At 48.5% G+C, this 16,630-nt stretch overlaps 1 protein-coding gene across 2 annotated transcripts in view; it reads right to left on the bottom strand.

The window, feature by feature from the left end:
- Positions 1-16,630, bottom strand: part of INTS1 (integrator complex subunit 1) — a 35,981-nt gene that overhangs the window by 7,548 nt on the left and 11,803 nt on the right. Inside the window, exons 16-38 of one of the 2 annotated variants that reach the window (XM_073362033.1) lie at positions 14,871-14,967; positions 14,153-14,244; positions 13,711-13,771; positions 13,095-13,292; positions 12,630-12,759; positions 12,136-12,315; positions 11,898-12,047; positions 10,793-10,972; positions 10,479-10,583; positions 9,262-9,429; positions 9,021-9,132; positions 8,371-8,532; positions 6,674-6,820; positions 6,175-6,273; positions 5,606-5,730; positions 4,691-4,945; positions 4,066-4,225; positions 3,150-3,290; positions 2,520-2,700; positions 2,317-2,440; positions 1,417-1,547; positions 1,161-1,248; positions 201-427 (exon numbers count right to left, since the gene is read on the bottom strand). In XM_073362033.1, coding sequence (XP_073218134.1) covers positions 201-427; positions 1,161-1,248; positions 1,417-1,547; positions 2,317-2,440; positions 2,520-2,700; positions 3,150-3,290; positions 4,066-4,225; positions 4,691-4,945; positions 5,606-5,730; positions 6,175-6,273; positions 6,674-6,820; positions 8,371-8,532; positions 9,021-9,132; positions 9,262-9,429; positions 10,479-10,583; positions 10,793-10,972; positions 11,898-12,047; positions 12,136-12,315; positions 12,630-12,759; positions 13,095-13,292; positions 13,711-13,771; positions 14,153-14,244; positions 14,871-14,967 — 3,313 coding nt within the window. The remainder of the gene's footprint in view (positions 1-200; positions 428-1,160; positions 1,249-1,416; positions 1,548-2,316; positions 2,441-2,519; positions 2,701-3,149; positions 3,291-4,065; positions 4,226-4,690; positions 4,946-5,605; positions 5,731-6,174; positions 6,274-6,673; positions 6,821-8,370; positions 8,533-9,020; positions 9,133-9,261; positions 9,430-10,478; positions 10,584-10,792; positions 10,973-11,897; positions 12,048-12,135; positions 12,316-12,629; positions 12,760-13,094; positions 13,293-13,710; positions 13,772-14,152; positions 14,245-14,870; positions 14,968-16,630) is intronic. The other variant, XM_073362034.1, reaches the window with a different exon arrangement.

Genomic DNA, 16,630 nt, shown 5'->3' with positions numbered 1-16,630 from the left:
GTATCACATTCAGAGTCAAACTGTTTCTAAGCTGACACGAAGGTAACATACTGGGCAGTTTCTAGATGCATTCTGAAATGCAGCGATCCTAGCAAAGCAGCCTTGGCAAGCCTCATTTGGGTCACGTGGCTGCCCAAATAGCCACCTAAGTAACTGCTGAGTGCGATGGACTCAAGGTTTGTTCGTTTCTGCATCCTCACCTGCTGCCCCACTGCTGGATACAGCCCGTCAGATACTCTGTTACTTTTTTAATACTCTCTAGGTCTCCATGACAACAGCTGAGCAACAGGGGTAACCGTGATTGGATGAGCGTGCAGGAGGCTTCCTCTGTATTCTGGCTTCTGGTTTCGGACTCAGCCAAGATCAGCTCAACCAAACTGATCAACTCTGATGCCTTTAACTGGAGCACGAACTCCTCTCGACGTTTCTGTAACGGTACAAACACTCTCAAGGTGAAGCCAGGGGCAAGGGCTGGCCAATAACCTTAGTCACACACTCTCAAACAGGAAGATAATCCTTTACATGACAAAAACTCCCTTTGTACCTCGCTTAAAAATTGCACCATGCCCAGGAATGGGAAACCAGGCAAAATATAATCCCTCTCCCTTCCCCCCCCCCAAAAATGAGGGGCTTTGCACCTCCCTTCTCTACCCCAATTTTTCACAATGCATCTACTTCCATCCCTTGGCATCTGGCTAGAAAGAAACTGACAATTCATCCACTACACAAACTTGGACAAAGAGCTCCCCACTGGGGGTAGCTTGCACTTCCCAACCCAAAGGGGGGAATTATTCTTTCACTCCATCTGTACTTGCCTACCGGACAGTTAGTTCTGCAAAGATGTAGCTACGTGGCTACATTTTCACTATAACTCTTAACAGTCTCTGCAAGAGCTACAACCAGACGCTTGTTTTGTTGCAGTGAAAGTTTTACATCTGGGAAAATTTACATTTATTTGTATCAGTTCTGAACCAAAACTGTGAATCACCATCTCCATGTGCAACTGTAGCACAAGAGATTACAAACGTGCTGGGGTGCTGGCAGCAAATCTGCTATTATACACCAGGGTCCCCCAAGACATCATGGAAAACCAGGCCAGTGTGAAAAGCACATCCCCTTCTCCCATCCTGAGAGGGACTATGAAGGATTTAAACCACTACCTGAGGAGTTCTCTGGTCCCTTCCCTGCCAGATCCGAGGGATGTGAATACAGGCCCACAAGAAATCTAAGGATGCAGTTGGGTCAAACCTGCCAGAAGACAGAAAAATTTCAATGGGTTCAACAGTAAGTTTGAGATTCAACAGCAAGTTTGAGATTAGAGACCCCATAGCCCTGAGTCGATAGAGTCTACAAATCACTAGAGCTTTGGAAGAAGGGAATGTCTGCAAATATAATATTGGTATCTGAAAGACTCACCTTTGCTCCCGGTTTTTGCAAAGCAGAATCCTGATGCACTGGTGCAATGTTGTCCAGCTGGACTGGTGAGTTAGGAGAGCCAACAGATATGGGCGAAAAGAGGGCACCTGAGACCCAGAATAACCTTTAGTCTGGAGAGAACAGGGAGAGATGGAAGTCTGAATCCATTTTAGGACACTTAAGTAGAGGGGGTAGGAGTAGCAGAGGGCTCAGATACACTTAGAACAGAGGATACAGATTGTGCATGGAACATGAAAAATTGAGGACATAGGATTAGAGCAGCAGTGAAGCCTAACAATTAGAGCAAGTGATCAGAACCCAAGACTGATGAGTTCCAGTTTTGACTCTGGCCCTGCATGTTCCTGGGCAAGTAGCCCTCTCCAAACCTCTGTTTGCCCATCTGTAAAATGGTGAGAAAACCTAGCCGCAGATCTGCTGTGGACTAAGTAACTGATAGCTGTACAGTGCTGAGAGAGCCTGGGAGAAGGGGGCTACAGAAATGCCAAGATTCCAGGATGGCAGTGACATGGAGTGCAAAATCCCACCCGGAGAAGAATTCACTACAGGCCCTCTTTAGAGACAGACTGTGCTGCTCTGGAATTGGCATCACTGTGTATAGCAGTGGTCTCCAACCTTTTTATGCCCAAGATCACTTTTTGAATTTAAGGGCAACTCAAGATCTACCCCGCCCCTAAGAGAGATCCTCTAGGATTGACCAGTCGATCGTGATTAACTGGTTGGTGACCACTGGTGTAGAACGTGCTCTTATCGGTGGAGCAGAACAGACCCCTTCTCCCACTAGCTAGTACAGTGGAACAGACTGAGGGATTCAGACTTGAAGGCTGCAGCTCAAGAAAGGGGCTTCAATTTAAGATTCATTCCTGGCTGAGAGATTCGTACCGTGTTCCAGGAGAACAGCAACTTTTGCTGGAGGTCTGGGCAGCTGCTGATTACTTCAGGGTCCAGCATCTCCAGCCAGTCATTGAGAAGGCCCGAGGAGGGCCCTAGACGAGCAGCTTCAGCACTAAGAGCACAGCACAAATATCAGGAAAGGTGCCACAAAACCAGACAGAGTGACCAGTACCAACCACCCCGAGACTCACCTGCTGCTATCCAACTCCTTCTTCACAGGTGTCTCCTCTTTCTCCTGGAGCAGCAGAGAGCTCACCACAGCAATTGGTCTCATGGCAGGGAACCTGGCTGTGGTCTCAATGGTAACCGAGAAGAGGACAGTCAGAAGCTCCTCCATGTAAGGAGACTGTGTTTCAATCAGACCTTGAAGGACTAACAGAGGGAGAAAGAGACTTCTCTCAGAGGCTTTGGGAGGCAGTGTGAAGTTGGTGAGCCAGATGATTGTATCTTTCATGAAGCAGGTTAGTACTGCACTCCCTTACAGTGAATCTCAGTGAGAGACAGGGCAGTCTAGGAACTTTCTACAGAAGTTATGGATACTCTACTATTCACTAGGGAAGCAGAACCCAGCATTATGCACTGTTTCTCAGTTCCTGTCCCTGTCCCAAGCAGCTTATAAACCAATATGACAGAATGCAACAAAAGGAGGTAGAATGAGACAGGAGCAACCTTCCAGTAGGTCAGAACCCTTGATCCAGGAGAGCAAAAGCAGTCTCCCCAGCTCTACACTCCAACTAAGCAGTGGAGCAAGCATGCACATCTCTGTTCTGTCCCCAATACCAATGGCAGTTCCAGAAGGCAGGGCAGAAGGATAGCCATACCTTTGCTGATGAGTTCTGGCTCCACATTACACTTCTCTCCAGATTTCAGGGTTGCCATGATGGCTCGTACAGTGGAGCTGATCACATCAGGGTCACGACGGAATGCCAATGCTTCTGCCAGGTGCAGGAACCCACCTCGAACTGCAGGGAATCACAGCATCAGTACCACTAAGCCACACCAGGGTCCTCCTTTAATCATTCCGCCAGCCTTGCTGTGGCTTCTTTCATACAAACACTTCACATGACTCCTCTTTCTAAGAGCTTAACATCTGAAACCTGCACACACTAGCACTTTCGTGCCCATCAAAAAACCCCAACAGAGTGCTGGGGCCGGAGTCACAAGCATCTATGGCTAGAAGACCCTATGGTCAACCCAAAGGCAGTTAAGTCCAAACCTCAAGCTTGTACTTTTGGCTGTGCTCTCCAGATCCCCCGGCCTTGGAACTCTGGCTAGATGATGGACAGCAAAACAAACAACGGCATGGAACTGTTTCACCTTGCAGTCTCTTGCCAGTGTTAAATCAAGGACAACTACATTCACATCATCAACTCTGATATCCACAGTCCTGAGATTTCCCACAATCCCACTTGCCTGCTCTCTAAGAGGCCATCAGCTGATGGGCCTTCATTGCAAATTATCCTAATGATTAATCATTTTGGCTGCCTCCTGTCCCTATTAATGTCACTCGAACAACATGTGGACATGAGCACAACCTAATCTCCCCCTTTCTTTTTTACTCTTGGGCATTTCTATATAGCTCTCCACATGCTGAAACGATGACAACCCTCTCCATTTCATTCTCAGAAAGGGGGTGGAAAAACAGCCACATTAGACTCAGCATCAGGTTCTGATTTTGACCCTTCTCTGCCCCACTTTGTCCATTCCGAGATGCACACTCTGCTTAATGCCTCTTACCATCACTGATCCTATGCCTTGAAGAGTACTGCACAGCAAAGGACTTGAGCTGAGCACGCAGAGGACCATCTTCCACAGCAGGATTCTCCAGCCATTGCAGCATCTGCATGAGGACTTTAAAGAAGAGCGAGGAGAAGGCGGTGTCTTGGGGTACGCAGCGCTGGGGAGAGAATACCAAAAGTTACAGGTGTAAAGCTAGGGAAGGTGCAGCTGGGAGTCCTGGTGGTGGGGATTGTTTGTACGAAGATGACAAGGCGATAACGCCCACAGCATGCATGGGCACATACAGCAGACAGGCTACCTGGAACCCCAGCTCACTGAATGTCAACTCTGTGACCTGCATCTCCCCATGCACATCTGGAAAGACTCACTTGCAAGGATACAGAACAACTACATAGATCTAGTTCAATGCCTTCCTTCACTAATACAGTATATCTCCTAAGGTAAATCTCTCCCTGCTCTGAAGGCTATTCTAGGGTGTTCCTGTACTGCAGTTACTAGTCCCCAAGAGCAAGGCTGCCAGTGCTACAGGCTGCTGGTTTTTTCAGAGGTCTGAGCTTAACTGCTCCCTTCCCCTCTGCCCCCAGTTCCATGCTAGACAAGAGCCCACTCCCACATGGCTCACCTGGTACTGGCACAGCTGACGCAGCAGTGGGCAGGAGATAAAGTGGTTTCGGTGCATGGCCATCACCAGAGCCCCGCTATGTGGAGAGTTCATCAATGCTGCCACTGCCTGGAGAAGATGCACTGAAATCCCTGTCACCTGTGTGTTCCCTTGGCGGATGCGAGCCAATTCCTGACCCAGTGCCTGCTGTAACGCCAGGGAGATGGGGCGCGGGTTCGAATTCTGCCACCGGGGATCCGGGTTCAGTGGGAACAGCTGACAGAAAATTGAAAGACGGCAAGCTTGTACGAGAACAAACAAACAAAAGGACCATCTGCACGATAACAGCCACTGCTTCAGGGAATTGGTTTACATAGGGTTGTTCCTTGACATGGAGACGTGGCTCTGACCGTGTACACTAGAGGGGACCTAACAGTACCTGCTTTCCAAATACTTTAGTGACCTAGGGAGGAACAGGCAAAGCAGTGTCTTATAGATCAAATAAGACTACTGATACTAATATCCTGCATTTACACAGCAACTATTGTCCTAGGATCCACAAGCACTTCATAAATATTACCAAATTAAGCCTCAGAGGTAGAGCCACACAGATAGGGAAACTGAGGCACAGCAGTTAAGTGACTTGCCCACAAAACTACTAACAGTGGCAGAACTAGGTCTCAACCTCATGCTCTAACCATGAGATCTTTCCATCAGTAATTCCATTATCTTTAAAATAGCATGGCCTCCACAACCAAAGACTTATAACTCCCTCCTTCCAAGCACTGTGAAAGCAAGAGGCCAGAGTTCATCAAACCAGGCTTAGAATGTAGGCGTTGGGTCTGGAAAAGGCACTGCAGCTGTTGGGCCCGGGGATACAGAAGGGAGTAGCTGCAGACAAACCTATTCTCTAAATAACAGATGCAGTAGCAATACCTGAAGAAACATGCCCGCCAGGTCATCCTCAGGACCCAGGACCCGGATTTGAGTCAACGCCCGGATCCTACTCTGTCCTTGTGGGGTCTCAGGACTAGTTTTGGGCTTTGGAGTGTCAGCACCATCTGCAGAGAGATTAAAGGAACACTGTCATAGGCAAGCGTCACCAATTGGGGCCCAAATGAAGAGATGTGCCCCAGTTTTATAGACCCCAAACTGGTAGAAAGGTAAACAGCAGCCTTTTCTCCTTAGACCAAACATGAGGAGCTAAACAACATGGAGAAAAGAACAAGGATAGAATTTGTTGTAATAAAATCCTCCAGAGAAACCAGAATTCCTCTCCTAGTCCAGGAGTGGAGATAGGGAAGTTCTAGCTGGGGGTGGTGTCCATTGGTGGAGAAGTTTGTATGAAGGGGACTGATCTCCTTTTTCAGCCTGGGAGACGCCTGAAGGACAACAAAGCAACCCACACTTCAGAAAGACAGACTGGAGCTGGGCCTCACAAAGGCTGAGGTGGAGTATTGGTCAGTTCTTTGTTGTGAGAGTGATTAGTGTATGTTGCGCAATACCTCGGCATGCTGGCAGGGAAGTGGTGAGCAGAGAGTGGAAGGTCTGCCCCCCCGTAGCTCCTCTCTCATGCTGAACCTCCACAAGATGAGCCATGTAATCTGAAAAAGGACAAAATATGAAGTTGGATACAAATGCTGCCATGTGCACAGCTCCCATTCTGCAGGGAATTTACACACCCCTCCGCATTCCAAGTAAGCAGAGAAACCCCAGCAAGAACAAACCCTGTTTCACAGACAGCCAGAAATCACCCACAAACAATCCCAAATTTCTCACAAGCTAAGCTAGAAAATGCTACACCCTTGAGAAATACACTCCAAGCCTACTCAGACAGGTCCCTGTGGACAGCCATGGCTGCTAAGGTGGCCTTGACAGAGGTCAGGCTGAGCTATCTTGGAACCTACAAGGAAGCTGCAAAATGATTCGAGCTAACAAAGGAGGATTTAAACAGCAGGTCCAGAAAGAGACAGATTCCTAGACAGCCTAATCTTAAGATCTTACTCTTGTCCATGATGTTCTGCTCCAGCGTCTGTGGGTCGTGAGACACTGCCTGATCCAGGTACTGCAGGAGTTTACTCATACTGGAGACTGGGATCCCAAAGGACTGAACAAAGAGAAGCAGTTGCTGCGGTTCCAGATCCTGCAATGCTGAAACACGCAGACATGGCCAGTCAGAATCCTCAGGTTTCTGAGTCACTCACACATAGGAGCAGGATATGTTCGTGAGCAGGTCCATGTGGTTTTGGACACGCCATCAATGACACCTTTACTAGCAGGGCTGCACAGGACCTAAGCCAACACTGACAGCTGCTTATGGGTTTCTCTTTGCCCTGTACAGACTCTGCACATATTTTCCTTCTTATTGCATCCTCCAGTTAATTCACTCCAGGGTTAATTTGATCCTCCATTTAATTTGATCAAAACCTCAGGAACCAAATCATCTGTATTAAAAATAACTGCCACCCTCTCTGTTGATGGCCGCGGGCAGGAATTATTGAATAATTCAATCACTGGCAAGAGAGAGCTGTCATTTAATTAGTAAGGAAGGGACAAAACCTCTGAATGCAAAGAACAGACAGCAGTGAAGAGCCACGTGATGCTAAAAGATGCAGCTATCCGTTATATTATTCAGGCACTGCTACTGCCATTGTAGGCACTGTCGTGTGCTATGCAAGCTGTGATATGCACTCACCCTAGTGGTCAGATGTATGTTTTCTGCAGCTTAATTTAGCCAAAGGAATACAAATGGATCTGGTTTAAGTAAAAGGAAGGTCCTCTAATTCCACAGCCCTTGCTCCCTTTAAAATAAATGGTAAGGCTCAATAGTCAAGCTGGCAGTACAATCCTAATAAGACTTTAGAGGCCGAACAGTTCCCCGGCCTGGTGCAAATGCCAAAACCACAGCCAGTGCAAGACAGGCATGGACAGAGCTCAACGGTAAGCAGAAAGAACAGCCTGCATTGTGCCAGGGGGTTTGATATTGGAGTCGAGAGCTGCCTAGAGAAGGCTCCTCCCACCCCCCTCGATTGAATGCTGCTGTTTATTCACCTTCCACTTGGATTGAACTGCAGGAGCCTGATGCTAGTCGGCAGTCCTTAAATGCTTTATACTAGTCCCCATGTACCAGTGCACCCCTCCCCCCAGAAAAGAAAGGGATTGAAGGTAGACAACACAGAGTAGTATATAAGGAGTAAGTGAAGAGTTTACACCAGTGGTTCTCAATCTATTTACCACTGTGGGCCACATATGCAGCTCTCTCTGGGTTATGTGGGCTGCATCCACACAATATATATACTACCTGTATGGCCCTGAGGATATCACATGGGCCGCCGCTGTGTGCTGACTGGCCTGCACGTGGTCTGGGGGCTGAGAACCACTGGTCTACACACACGTCCCCGCTTGGACTAGCCCAAAGTCCCTAAGTCTCTGTTGGAGGGCAATGGAAGCCCTTTAGCAAACAGCCTAGTGAAGCAAGGCAAGAGGCCTGTGCTTGGAACCTCTCTGCTGCAAAGAAAGAAATCCAAATCTGCTAACAGACAGACACTCCCCTCTATCCCTCCACTCATCTACAGCACCTATGGGATAAAGACGGCTGAGACCTCAAAGGAGCTGGGCTAATTTTTCAATGCAGCATTTCCATATCTTTCATTGGCTTTGGCAACCCAACCCCCAGCACGTGTCCCTTGGGCCCCACTCACCTGCATCCACTAGGCGAGGGACCTCGGAGCGGATCATGCGCAGCTTCAGCCAGTCAGGAAGCAGCAGGGCCTCCTCTGAAGTGTCAACAAGAAAGGCAGTGGGGAGGGGCTTCTTCTCTGGGAACCAAATGTCCAGCAAGGCGCAAAAGTCACCTTCCCCTGCTTACCAGAACAGTTACAAAAGTTATTCCACATGCACATTATACACACTGATATACCCCACCCTTCTCAGTATAAACCAGGTCACTTCCTTGTTAAGAGGCCGCGAACCACCATTCTGCTTCAGCAACAAAAGACAAGCTTAAATTGGATAAGAGGAATGTGAGCCATATGCCAAATGGTCTGACTCTCACGCTACACTGGGGGAGAGAATTCCCATCAGTAACTTTAAAATTGGATGCTGCCAATAAAAACAATGTTCAAACATAACCCACTGAACCGAACAATGGATTTGAAATGTTCCCAACAGCTCCTAGGATATTTTGGGTTACTTGCTGAGCAGAGACTAAGTGCTTAAATCAAATAGAGAAAAAAGTAAAACGTACGTTTCTTTATAACCTTAAGAGGCTCGCAACACATACAGCAAAACAAGAATTTGTAAGCCCTGCATTCCCTGCCCCATACATATCCGCTGGTTGCACATTACCAACCTTGAGGTGGTCCCAGCGTCAACAGAATGACCATCGCATGGACCACAAGAATGTGCATAGTGGCTGTTTCCCCACTACTCCAGCGAAGGAACACCTGATCCTGGGACTCAGACTATAGGAGGGGAAAGAAAATAAGTAACCATGAAAGAGAGTACAGAAATAGGAATGCTAGGAGAGATAGAGAGACGCAGAGAGCCGGAGGGAAGAGAAGGACTCAAAGAAGATTGAGGGAGATGCTTACCCAGCTGTACACCTCCTCCCCTTCCTTGCTCTGGCGCATGCGCTTAACGTAGCAAGAGAAGATGGAGAGCAGAGCAACCAGCACTGCTTCTGACTCAGCACAGTATGAGAGTTTCGAGAAGAGATGAGACATGATGGTGGAGCGTTCCACTATGAGCCTGGCCACATCCTGCAGGGAGAAAACACCTGTGAAAATCTTCACACAGGCACTCCTGCTTCACTCCCTAGCCCTCTCCAGCTTTGATTGTGGGAAAAGCTATTTGCCCACCTGGTCCTGCCCTGGATCAGTCCACTGGTCCATCTTGCTACATAAGGGCCACGGGGACGTTACGGATGGAACTGCAATCTTTGGGAGGTGGGCAACACTGGAGCAGGTGTAGCACAAATCATCTTCCTTACTTAACAACTGCCCCCTCTGTTATGGCATATCCAGATTTCCATACACCTATAGCACAGGGAGTGTTACCAGGTTTAAGTCAGATGGAAGGTTTGTCGTGGTTGTTAGAAGACTCAGAGATCCCATGATTTTTGTTATATTTTAACAATCGTAACTTAAGACACTGGGCATGCGCGCACACAGAGCCTGGAGACCAGCCCACATGACTCCCAGGAGGCAAAGAACGATTCAATAGATTCTCCATAAGACCTACGTCCCTATCACTGGGAGATCACCAGGGCAGCACAGAACCCCCACAAAAGGCAAGAAAGTGCTGGCAAGGTACCCTTTAAAATCTGTGAACAATGAAAGACGCCAAGTACCCAAGATGGCCCAAAGGATATTTTAAAAAATTCAGAACTCCTCTTTGTTTACTACAAAATGTGCCTGACTTGTCATGTTGTTATGCCTCACTCCCAATTTCCCAACATTTATCATATACCTAGGTATTAATGGCAAACACTCTCCAGCTGGGTCCAGAGACTGCACTCTCTATCAGGGTTGGGATTTTTTATTTTTTTTAAACCTATCTATAGTCTCAAATTCACCATACTCCTGCGAATGGCTATCCACCTCCCAAATCAGAAAGTCACATGTAGTCTGACTTCCAATGTGAGACACTTGAAAGAAACAAGACACCCCCGCGTGTGACTTGTAAACTCATTAACAGGTGGTTAGTTTGTACAGCAAGTCTCTGGCTCAGTTACGAGCCTGTGGTCGTTACAGCGCAGAGAGGTGTGAGATACAGTGTTTCCATGTGATCACTCAATCCCTTCTCTTACCAGAGAGAGGTCATTGTGCTGCCCCTGATCCTCTATGGGGGCGTGCTGGGATAGGTACACCAAATAAGCACTGATGGTCTGAGGATCGGTCTCCATGTGGATGGCCTGGAACAAGAGGTTTTCCAGTTAGTGATCATTAGACAAGAGCAACAAGCAGTAGCAAATTAGGGAACATCCCTTATCCCAATATATACACACATCCCTTTGGTTCAGTTTAGCATCAATAGGGCAGAGGACACTCTGCCTTCGGAGCAGGCCACTCCTATCCCTGCCCCACCTCCCCAACACCTCCAGTTGCTCCCAGTCACCTTTACCTGTTGCAAGGCAATAGATGTAGTTGCCCTAACACTGTCAAACAACGGCAGCCTCGGCAGGTCTCTTAGCAGCCATTGGTATCCCTGCAGGAGCTCAGAGTCACCAGAATCTTCCTCCATAGGGTGCTCTTTTTCCTCTCTATCACGCAATCCCCCTTCCGACAGCACCAAGGACAGACCCTGCAAGGAGATGTACAATGGACAAAGCCCATGTATATAAAACAACAGCTGGGTGAGCATTTTCATACTGTACCATAAACCAAGAACCCCAAAATGAAAACAGAGCTTCAAATTCCATCCACTAACAACCTGAAGGTGATGTGTATGCATCACAGGAAGAAACATGGACTCTGGGTCACTGGAACTGGCCATTTGTGTTTTAGCAGCAACCAAAAGAACTCTCTACTTAACAGTTACCCTGGGAGAGGTTTCAGACTACTGTACCCAATCACAACAATCAACACAGAACATGGGAGGAGAGCACGTCTCTACTGTCCTCATGGTACCAAGTATGTTCAGAGAAGTCTGCAGTCAACAGCAGTTTCCCCATTTACATTCTATTGGGAGTACCCCAAGGACAACTGATGTTGATTTCCCCAAGAGCCCCAGGATCTGCAGTCTGGATTCTGCACGCATAGGATCTGCATCTTAATCCCAGCTTAAGTGAACATACTCAAAAGGACATAAAAAGAAAAACCAGCTGCTGAACAGAGGTGGTGTTTTAACAGCAAACAGCAACAATCAACTTGGTACATTTAGGGAGATCTTGAGGTAGGCTACCCAGCAAGGGTGGCCTCCAATACATATTTACTATATTGTACCTGGACAATCTGCTTGCTTGGAAGGACAGGACTCTGCAGCCCTGTCTGAACAAAGCACCAGAGTCATTTGTGACATCCACGAAACAGGAGAGAAGAGTTCAAATGGACAAATGAGGATGGAGCAAGGTTCTTGCCTTTAACTCAAGGGCAGCATGCAGAAAATAAGGAACAACAGCTCCATTCAAAAGCCCCTCCATGCCCAAGTGCTGTCTGAACCACGTAAGTGAGAGACTCTGCCCATCATCCCTGGAAAACCCAAACCAGTTACTGTCTGTTCTTCTTACCTTCATGGCCAACACTCGGGAGGCCACCTGAGAGGAACTGAGGCGCCGCAAGAAGTAGTCCAACACCTCACAAGTGGTCTGCTCATCAGCTCTGGGGCCCAGGAGCAAGTCCTGCAGGCGCCCAAGCAGCTGTCTCTGCTTCTGCTGTCTCTGGAAAGAGAAGGTATCCATCCAATGAGATCATATCAGAACCAGGCCACTCAAATACCTGAAGCAACCAACCCAGGAGGTCACTTACCTGACGTTTCTTGGCACGCTGCTCTTTACTTTCTCCCTCCTCCTCTTCCTCGCCTGAGGCAGATTCATCAGCAGCATCATGCAGCAGGAACTCACAAAGACATTGCACTGGAAGAACATCCAAGGAGCCCTCACTGGACTGAACCAGGTCTGCTAGCCATGGCATTGATTGGGACGAGGCCTAGGGAACACGACAGATACAATGAAGGGCTGGAAAATCCAGGCGTTCCTGCACGTTTACCATTGCACTGACTGGTAAGCATCTCCCATTAGTTCTCAAGCAGCAGAAGGCAACCCCCACACTCCAGGGGAGAGAAATAAGCCACTTTTCCTTGCATTTGATTCATCTCCTGCTTTCTATCCCTGCAGATCCCATAAACCCAGGCTTCAGGCCCCTGCATTACTGAGATACCTTCCTGCAACATGCTTGCTCCCATGCTTCCTCAAAGCTCCAGAGAAGCCAGTTCCAGTCTCCCAGATCCTCAGGAAACCCACCTGCCTCTGAATGATGTTGAGGAGAAAGTCTGGGTGGCGGCTGCGGCACAGGAGATGTCCTAAGCGGAGAGACTGATTTAGGCTTTTCACCTGCTCCAGGACATGTGGCGGAGGTCTGCGTGGGGGGCCCCTGCCAGAGAAACAAAGAGGCCTTACACACAGCTAATCCCACCCTCACAAAGAGACAGACACACACTGGGTCATCAGTGCATAAAAGCCACACATGTGACAGAAGGGGTAGGAAGCAGTCCAAATGGAGAGGGCACATTGTATTTGCCCTACACGGCCACCGAATCCTTTTTTTCCTTGGCCAGTCACCACTACTCTACCATAGCCCACCTGAAAGCCTCTGCCTGGAGCTCTCTGCCTCCAAGTGAGATCTTCAGCCTTGTTTCTTCCTGTCTGAGGATGCCACTACAAGGGTGGGAACTCCCTGATTGTACCAGAGTGGAGAAGACTACTCACTGGGGGTCCAGACTGGTGAGCTGGGACAGCAAGAGGCTGCTGCTCTCTGTAATAGTCTGCTTTGTAGATGCAGCAGCCAGATGACCCTCAAATGCAAGAATTTCCTGCTTTTCCCGCTGGGATATTTGGAGCTCACGATTAATCATCTCTGTGCGGGTCTCCTCATCCGTCAGAGTGCAGGGGGGATAGGAGTAATTACTGGGAAGAAGAGGCACAAAAATTATTTGACCTTCTGTGCTATAAATTCTGTGCTGAGCAAAGAGTCAAAATGCCACAATGTTCTTGGTTCAGTCAGACAGCATGAAAACACTAATGGGCCTTCCAAATGTGGATGAAAAGCCACGCCCTTTCCAACAAGCCATGTCCCATGCATCCCTTCCTCTCACAGAGCCTGGCTTCACTGCCGATCTGTGACAGCTAAGGGAGAGGTCCTCGCTCTTTCTAGGCTCAGCCCAGCTGCTGTCCAGCAGGTTTCACTTCCGTAAGCTTTGTGCCAAACCTCATCTCCCCCTACCCCTCAGACAGAGAAAGGAAGAAGCCGTCAGGTGCAAACGTGGTTCAGAAATCCGTTCTCTTCAGGAGTGGGATGAAACTAAAAGAGCTAAACACCACTCACTTAGTCATGACCATTTCCATGAGCATCTTTAGTGTGGGATACTCCTCCCAGGCAGCCAACCCTGCAACCCAGAAGAAAAGGGCAGTCAGGGGATTAGACACCCAGTCAGGATATTTGTGTGTGCACAGAGCATACCACACTCCCTTCCCATCCCCGCAGAGTGCAAGCACTCGTTCCCTCACACATACAAACAGAACAGGCACTCACAACTAATCCCCCTGCTCACACTATGCTCCACTTACCATGTGATCCAAATTCCTTTTAGACCCCGAACCCACAGAGCTCTGCTTACGCAGCGCATATGCATCAATGTGGAGTCATGCAACAACAAAACCTAGCCATCCTCATGTGCATCTACAGCTGAGACAGCAGGAGTCAGCAGAGCTCTCTCCTGTGACACATCCCAGCTGTGCTGGTGCTCAGAGAAGTGCTCATAACTCACCAATGTTTTCAGGGTTGAATGCGGCCACTACCAGAAGGAGAGGCCAAGCCTTCCAGTAGAGGGTAGAGATGGCTAGATTTGGAGGCTGATACCTGAAAAAGCCATTGACAGAACCAAGTTATTTGTATTCAGAGTTGCCTGTTCTAATCACTAGACCAGCGGTTCTCAACTTATTACACATTGTGGGCCGCAATGTGTTACCTGGGCCGCAGGGGCCGGCAGCCCTGACACCGACCCTGCTGGGTGGCAGGGCAGCCAGGAATCTGGTGTACCCCTGCACGTGGGTGGGCCTTTAGCACATAACTGAGCTGGGCCACAGTTGTGCTAATTGGGCCACATGCGGCCCACGGGTTGAGAACCACTGCACTAGACACATTGCTTCTCTGCTTAGCTTTTTGCATTCAGCATTGTCAGAGTCCTGCAGGTATATCAGGTGAATACCCTGCTCAAGTGAGTGAGCACAGAGACCTGGAAGGATCAGCAGCAAATACCCACACCGGCATAAATTTCAGAGCTTCTCCACAGGGAAATTCCGACCAAGTCCAGTCACTGGGAATCAGCTGCAGGGTACAGAGCCCACCCACTGCTCCCCAGAAATTCCCACCAGAGCAAGACATTATTACAAGTTTACTCTAGGGAAGGGTTCCAGTACTCTCAGAAACAAGGTGAACATGGGCTAGAACTTTGCAACTCCGAGTTTTGCATCTACAAGCCTCACCCTGGGGGCAGCTGGATGTTCTCCGGATGATGGTAAGTACACAGATTTAAGACTGCATCGATCAGCTGGATTCTCTCCACCCTCAGAACCTCTACATCTAAAGTGGGAAGAGAACGAACAGGTTATAGACATGGGTACTTGGCTGATGTTTGCTTAAGAACTATGCTAATAAGCTGTACTGAAAGGCTAACCTCAGATCATAGAATCATAGAATATCAGGGTTGGAAGGGACCCCAGAAGGTCATCTAGTCCAACCCCCTGCTCAAAGCAGGACCAATTCCCAGTTAAATCATCCCAGCCAGGGCTTTGTCAAGCCTGACCTTAAAAACCTCTAAGGAAGGAGATTCTACCACCTCCCTAGGTAACGCATTCCAGTGTTTCACCACCCTCTTAGTGAAAAAGTTTTTCCTAATATCCAATCTAAACCTCCCCCACTGCAACTTGAGACCATTACTCCTCGTTCTGTCATCTGCTACCATTGAGAACAGTCTAGAGCCATCCTCTTTGGAACCCCCTTTCAGGTAGTTGAAAGCAGCTATCAAATCCCCCCTCATTCTTCTCTTCTGCAGGCTAAACAATCCCAGCTCCCTCAGCCTCTCCTCATAACTCATGTGTTCCAGTCCCCTAATCATTTTTGTTGCCCTTCGCTGGACTCTCTCCAATTTATCCACATCCTTCTTGAAGTGTGGGGCCCAAAACTGGACACAGTACTCCAGATGAGGCCTCACCAATGTCGAATAGAGGGGAACGATCACGTCCCTCGATCTGCTCGCTATGCCCCTACTTATACATCCCAAAATGCCATTGGCCTTCTTGGCAACAAGGGCACACTGCTGACTCATATCCAGCTTCTCGTCCACTGTCACCCCTAGGTCCTTTTCTGCAGAACTGCTGCCTAGCCATTCGGTCCCTAGTCTGTAGCTGTGCATTGGGTTCTTCCGTCCTAAGTGCAGGACCCTGCACTTATCCTTATTGAACCTCATCAGATTCCTTTTGGCCCAATCTTCCAATTGGTCTAGGTCCTTCTGTATCCTATCCCTCCCCTCCAGCGTATCTACCACTCCTCCCAGTTTAGTATCATCCGCAAATTTGCTGAGAGTGCAATCCACACCATCCTCCAGATCATTTATGAAGATATTGAATAAAACCGGCCCCAGGACCGACCCTTGGGGCACTCCACTTGATACCGGCTGCCAACTAGACATGGAGCCATTGATCACTACCCGTTGAGCCCGACAATTTAGCCAGCTTTCTACCCACCTTATAGTGCATTCATCCAGCCCATACTTCCTTAACTTGCTGACAAGAATACTATGGGAGACCGTGTCAAAAGCTTTGCTAAAGTCAAGAAACAATACATCCACTGCTTTCCCTTCATCCACAGAACCAGTAATCTCATCATAAAAGGCGATTAGATTAGTCAGGCATGACCTTCCCTTGGTGAATCCATGCTGGCTGTTCCTGATCACTTTCCTCTCATGCAAGTGCTTCAGGATTGATTCTTTGAGGACCTGCTCCATGATTTTTCCAGGGACTGAGGTGAGGCTGACTGGCCTGTAGTTCCCAGGATCTTCCTTCTTCGCTTTTTTAAAGATTGGCACTACATTAGCCTTTTTCCAGTCATCCGGGACTTCCCCGGTTCGCCACGAGTTTTCAAAGATAATGGCCAGTGGCTCTGCAATCATAGCCGCCAATTCCTTCAGCACTCTCGGATGCAACTCGTCCGGCCCCATGGACTTGTGCACGTCCAGCTTTTCTAA

This window comes from Lepidochelys kempii, chromosome 10 (genome assembly GCF_965140285.1).
Source record: "Lepidochelys kempii isolate rLepKem1 chromosome 10, rLepKem1.hap1, whole genome shotgun sequence".
Lineage (NCBI taxonomy): Eukaryota > Metazoa > Chordata > Testudines > Cheloniidae > Lepidochelys > Lepidochelys kempii.
This window is presented reverse-complemented; position numbering and strand designations above follow the sequence as displayed.